Source organism: Cajanus cajan, chromosome 4 (genome assembly GCF_000230855.2).
Source record: "Cajanus cajan strain Asha chromosome 4, NIPB_CcT2T_4, whole genome shotgun sequence".
Classification (NCBI taxonomy): Eukaryota; Viridiplantae; Streptophyta; class Magnoliopsida; order Fabales; family Fabaceae; genus Cajanus; species Cajanus cajan.
In genome coordinates this window covers 730,498-736,497 of record NC_138520.1, presented here as the reverse complement: position 1 = coordinate 736,497, position 6,000 = coordinate 730,498, and the positions used below count along the sequence as shown (strand labels likewise).

The window sequence follows — 6,000 nt, the reverse complement described above, 5'->3', positions numbered from 1 at the left end:
TTATAGATATTGAAAAAATTAAATAAATATTAATGCAAAATAATTTTTAGGATTGTTTACCTTTTTTTCTTTTATATATTTCAAAAACTTCACGGTTTATTTAACTGTTTTTTTATTTTTATTTTTAATAATTTTTTTTTGGAACAGATACATGTGATAATAATTAACCATGACCTTTTTTGTTAAAAAGAATCACTGCTTTTATAGTAATAAAAAATCATGATTCTATTTTTATATAAAAATAAATAATAAACTAATATAACTACAAATAAATATTGCTACAACATGATGGAAATATTATACGAGAATTTTCAAACATGAATAAACAATTTAATTAAAAAAAAACTATTATTTTTTATGCACAAATAGAATTCGTGATTTTTTTTTTATTGCAATAAAAGTTGTTGATTGTTTTGACATAAAATGTCATGATTATATGTATGTGTCTTTTTATCAAACATAAGTCAAGTTAAATAAATTTCTGAAAGTTTTATAAATGAATTAAAAAAATCATTACATACAGATACAGGTCCACTCCTGACCCTTTGTTTCATATATTAGAATTTATTTGCCGTTAAAGCAAACCTCGGCATGAATGCATGCATGATGATGGTATGTGATGATGGAAACATAAAATATTAGCTTTGTTCGTCAAACTGCATCCTCATTGTGCTCTGATTTGATTTTAAATTCGAATCATTTTTATTATTTTATTTGGTTTGCACATTTATGCTTTTTGCAGCGCCTATACTGCAACTGCGCACTGTTGCCATCTTTTGTCTCTGCGATGGAGGATCACAGACTTCCCATTTTTTCCTGATTTGATGCATTGTCACTATTGAAGCAATGCGTAGAGCGATCTCCTTTCTCGTTCAACCGCGATGCCTCCTTCTCTTCCTTGTTCTCTCAATTTTCTTGATTTTCGCAATATCTGGTTCCAAATGGGTATGCCCCTTTTCTTTGTTTATTATTTGCATTGTGAATTTCATTCGGATAACTGAACCGGGTTTCGAACAAATTGTTTGATCTGTCAAGTCATTGAATCTGGCACTGTAAGTCTAATGGGGTTGCATTTGGATTTCATTTCACTGATTGAATGCTCGGTTCCAATAGTTTTAGGAGCAAGTCAATTTCTTTCTTTACTTTTACTTTCTGATAGGAAGCAAATGCAATCAGATGTATGGCGCTCTGATCAAATTTTATCATGTTGTGGTAATTGCCGTAATTCTTTTACTGCTTGACGGGCACATGTATTCTTATTCTGTGATGATTTAGCTTGAGCCTTGATACTGCAGATTGTGTTGTTGCCTGCCTTTCCATAGTAATCCATCCCTTTCTTTATGTGGTAGATTGTTTAGCTAGCTTGGGGAACGGGGATGAGTCTTCAGATTGATAAATTGCGATGAGTGCAGATAGTAGAAGAAAATGTTAACATAGCAAACAATACTCACACAAAGGCATGCATTTAGATAAGCATAAAAGGAAATGGACTTTGGGAAGTTTTGAATTTGGTTTGCTTAAATTTGTAGTCAAGTTTGCCATTAAGAAAGAAAAAACAAATTATACTTGGGGGTAAACCAATGTTGCAAGCCTGGATGTGAAACTTGCGAGTCAACTTGCTAACTCGGATGAGTTTACATTTCCGCCCAAGAAAAACAACTTGAATTGCATAAATCTTTATGGTGAGCAGACTTGGGTGGAACAAGATATACATATATTAGATTGCCTAAACTTGTGAGTCCCTGGGTGAGTTTGAGAACCTTCTGGGTCACATTATTTTTTCCCATAGTGCAGCATTTTTGAGCCAGAAACTAGTATTATGAAACTCGGGCTGGACTATTTGGTCCAACCAATGAGCTAACCAGGTAAACAATTTGAGTAGCATATTTGATTGACTATGTAATTAAACTTGTGTGACCCAATTTGAATTGGTTTTAAGTTGAGTTGAACCATGTTAAATTGGTACCCTATTATAAGTCGAAACAATTTTAAATAGGTGGTTTAAACACTATTTTTATATTAGGTAAACTCTTGATAGCTTATGAGTTGACTCTGCAAAGTCTCAATGAATTTATATAAACTCTTTGGTATGACAACCTTGGTTATAGGAGTTATCTATATCCTTTCAAAATTTGATCCAGAGAAAGATGTCAGAATTAATCCCTTGTGTTTGTTTACTATTCAATCTTTTTATGATCACTTCTTACTCCTTTGTGTGTCCCAAATAAATCTGTCTGTTGTAATCAGAAGCTAATACTAGATAAAGATCTTGTCAGAGTCATACTAAAGACATCCGCAAGGATTTAACTAACAGCTTAAGTTTTTAAGAATGTTGGTTATTGATATCGTATTAGAGCCCATTTCAGACTTTGATCACCTGATCATGAGTTTGACTCTTGCAGCTCTCATTTTTCTAATAGAAAAGATTCATTTTAGTATGAGAGCAAGTAGGCTCTGTGTGTTGTTTACGCTTCAAACCATAGGACTATTGTGAAAGGGGGTGTGTTATAATAAAGTCATCATGAGCCATAACTTATCTTAAGCTTTTAGGATAGGTGTTAGGGAGTTTGTCATTGATATGGTATCAGAGACCAAATGTTAAGTTTGATATTTTCTTCCCTCTTTCTTCTAATGGAGAAAATGTTGAATTTCAGCTAAAAGTACAGTGGAAATGTGCTTGTCTATGCTTCAAGTTTGGAGGACTTGTTGATGAAGCATTAAGAGATATAGTAAAGCCATTCAACCTTAAAACATAAGCTTTAAGCAGAGTTGGTTCTTGAATCTTAATAGATTGAAACTTCGAAATACAAAGCAAGTTCTTCCCACCACCATACTATAGTAACTATACATACGCAGTAAGGGACTTAGAAATTTTGAGTAATGTAGACGATGAAGAAAGGAGTTAGAAATCTGAGGAATTGTTTTGATGAATGCTCTCATGGGACAAATGGTGTTGGATTTCTGATTGACTTTTTATCTATCCTTTAGTTGGAAAAAGTTAGTGGCATCAAAGTAAAGTAACTCAATAAACTTCTTTTGTGAGGAAAAAGTTTAAACAGTGTTGCAGAAAAACTAGTAAAACAGTAATATTGGTCAAGCCCCATTTCTGCTTTCTTCATAACCTGGTTTCATCGTTTTATGGCTGTACACTTTTATTAAAAAACTAGCTATAACCCTCACAATTTATAGGTGTTTTTGTAACAATCTATTTGAAAATTGTCGGTTAATTCATTTGTAAACTTTTTTCAGTTACAATTTCCATCTTTATTGATTGTTGTATTTTGTCAATATTAAAATTTACCTTTACTGATGTAGCTTGAAGAGAAAGAAGAAGAAAATCCTGAAATTACACACAGAGTATTCTTGGAGGTTGATATTGATGGACAACGATTAGGTTTGGAGCAAATTTTAGAAATTTTAACCAATTGTTCTCATCTGAACCAAATTGATTTACTAAATATTTTGGTTAGAAGGAGGATGTAGGCAGATAACATTAACAACTTATCATCTGCAATACACTAATTTCTGCAGGTAGGATTGTCATTGGATTGTATGGCCAAGTTGTACCAAAAACTGTGGGTATGTCATTGATTTCCTAATCCAATTCTTAAGTCTGTAACTTAGTTGCATTAAGTAGGAACTCAAAGTTCCCTTTCACGTGAATCAAGGGTGAGCAAACCCCTTAGTAGAAATTGTAAAGTTTGTGAGCTATCCTTTATGTCTAGAATTCAACCTTTTCAGTAAATTTAACACTTAAATCTGCCTGATGAAGCAACCTCGTTGGATATGATGTCATTTTTCGTAAGTTATGCTTATACTATCCTTGTGCATTGCAATTTTAATTGATTGAAATTCTTTTGCCTGCAGAAAACTTTAGAGCTTTGTGCACAGGTACTTGGAGTCTTCATATTTTGTTAATTTAACCCGCATCTTGTTTACGTACTGATTATGAGTGTTGCATGTTATTGTGTAGGGGAGAAAGGAAAGAGTGCCAGTGGTGTAAAACTTCATTACAAAGGAATACCATTTCATAGGATAATATCTGGTTTCGTAATTCAGGGTGGAGATATTGTTCATCATGATGGAAGAGGATATGAATCCGTTTATGGCAGCACCTTTCCTGATGAGACTTTCAAGACAAAACATTCACATGCTGGTCTGTAACAGATATACTTGGATGCAAGCATTTTTCTTCATTATTGAGGTGTACGTTTAAGTTGTGTGCATGTAAATCTACTTCACGGTTGCAGGTGTTGTCTCCATGGTGAATTCGGGTCCTGATTCCAACGGCTCACAGTTTTTTATCACTACAGTGAAGGCCAGCTGGTAAGTTATTCCGCCGTGCATGCAAATATGTTCAGTTAATGGTATAGTTTATTTTCAGTATCACTTCGGACCATCTATGTCAGAAGCTAGGTTGTTACAATTTGTGGTGAACAGTTTGCTTTTTTTAATATTTTTGTGTGTGGAAGCCATGCTACTTTCCTTCAGTAGAATTTGGCCAAATGTTATTTTATAATGTTGCATGCAAAAACTAGACAATTTACTACAAGTTATAGATTCTCTATTTTTTAATCCATAAGAATTACAATAACAGTAAAAAGTTTCAAACCTAGGACCTAGTTATAGAGTCTGTAGTTATGATAAATTGATGTCAATTGGCTAGCAAACTTTGCAGGTTAGATGGAGAACATGTTGTGTTTGGCAAGGTTGTCCAAGGCATGGATACTGTATTTGCAATTGAAGGGGGTGCTGGAACCTACAATGGGAAACCCAGAAAGAAGGTAGTGATTGCAGACTCTGGAGAGATACCCAAGAGCCAGTGGGATGAGGAAACATGAGCTCCCTGGTTGAAGCGCTAATAAATTATTCGACAGTTGAAAAAATGGATTACATGTTTTATATTAAATTTCCACCGTAAAATGTTTAGGAAATCTCACGGGTCAGTTTCCCCCACCCCCATGAAACAGTTTTATGCACTTTATTTTTTCTTTCCAGATCCAGTTCATTACTTTCCTTAGCTTTGCTTATTGTATTTCACATATTAGATTAAATGTGTAAAGTTGATTTTTAAAATTTTTGTTATTATACATATAATTTTGATAGTTTAAAATTTCTATTTTACAAATACTTTTTTGATAAATTAATAGACTTGCAATAAAAAAAATTAAAAGATGAATAGTAAACTTAAATATTATTTGCTAGTATTTTATTTTATGCAGGGGTGGATGTCTAATGAAGGTGGAAGGGATGATGAATAAGAATGTTATTTTTCCGACAAATTAACTGAACATACCAATGGCCTTTTAGGCAATTTTGTGATTTTTACCGGTTAATTAAAAAGTCAATTTTATTGTAACTGTATATTTGTTTTTATGTGAAGATGCAATTTATCTATAATAATATTAAAACTAGTTTACTTTTTGTTAAAAAAAACTAGTTTACTTTTGCATTGTGGTTTTTAATCACATCAATCTACAGTTAAAAAGTGCATCATCGTAAGTATGATATGTCTGATACAAATTAATTTACAAGTAATAAATTTAGAGTTAAAAAATTAGAAGCTTATAAATTAACTAATTGAATCGAGAATTTTTAGTAAGATTAGTTGATAAATTAGGTAATAAATATAAAATAACATGAAAGAATGATGAGATAGATAAAATAATTTTTAAATTAAAAAATATCATAAATAAATTAATTAATGAAGATTAAAACAAGAAAGAAAAAATTAAGAATATATAAACTACAAATTATTTCAATTAGCTTATAAAAATTAATTATAAACTCTTCAAATAAGTTTATATGAAGATACCAAAAGTTTGTTTTGATTTTAAAAAAAAAAAAAAGAGAGTTTATTTTAGTAAAGCTAGAGAACTTATAAACATCTGAAATGTATAACTAAATACACTCTTAAATTGTCACAATTAAATATCATAAATATGTCTCGATTATAGGAATTCAAGTACTTGTAAACAAAATTGGTGGCGTTTTGTAAAT

At 31.6% G+C, this 6,000-nt stretch overlaps 1 protein-coding gene across 1 annotated transcript; it reads left to right on the top strand.

The window, feature by feature from the left end:
* Positions 1-493: 493 nt before the first annotated feature.
* Positions 494-5,113, top strand: LOC109817187 (peptidyl-prolyl cis-trans isomerase CYP21-1). The gene is made up of 8 exons (XM_083073862.1): positions 494-612; positions 743-945; positions 3,316-3,394; positions 3,532-3,579; positions 3,868-3,891; positions 3,974-4,156; positions 4,251-4,326; positions 4,679-5,113. The coding sequence occupies exons 2-8, from the start codon at positions 847-849 to the stop codon at positions 4,839-4,841; spliced, it is 672 nt and encodes a 223-aa protein (XP_082929988.1). The 5' UTR covers positions 494-612; positions 743-846; the 3' UTR covers positions 4,842-5,113.
* Positions 5,114-6,000: the final 887 nt, after the last annotated feature.

Coding starts and splice junctions, on each gene's coding strand:
- LOC109817187 (XM_083073862.1), top strand. CDS start 847: ATGCGTAGAGCGATCTCCTTTCTCGTTCAACCGCGATGCCTCCTTCTC. Junction 3,580..3,867: donor AGTTGTACCAAAAACTGTGG/GTATGTCATTGA, acceptor TTTTGCCTGCAG/AAAACTTTAGAGCTTTGTGC. Junction 3,892..3,973: donor CTTTAGAGCTTTGTGCACAG/GTACTTGGAGTC, acceptor GTTATTGTGTAG/GGGAGAAAGGAAAGAGTGCC.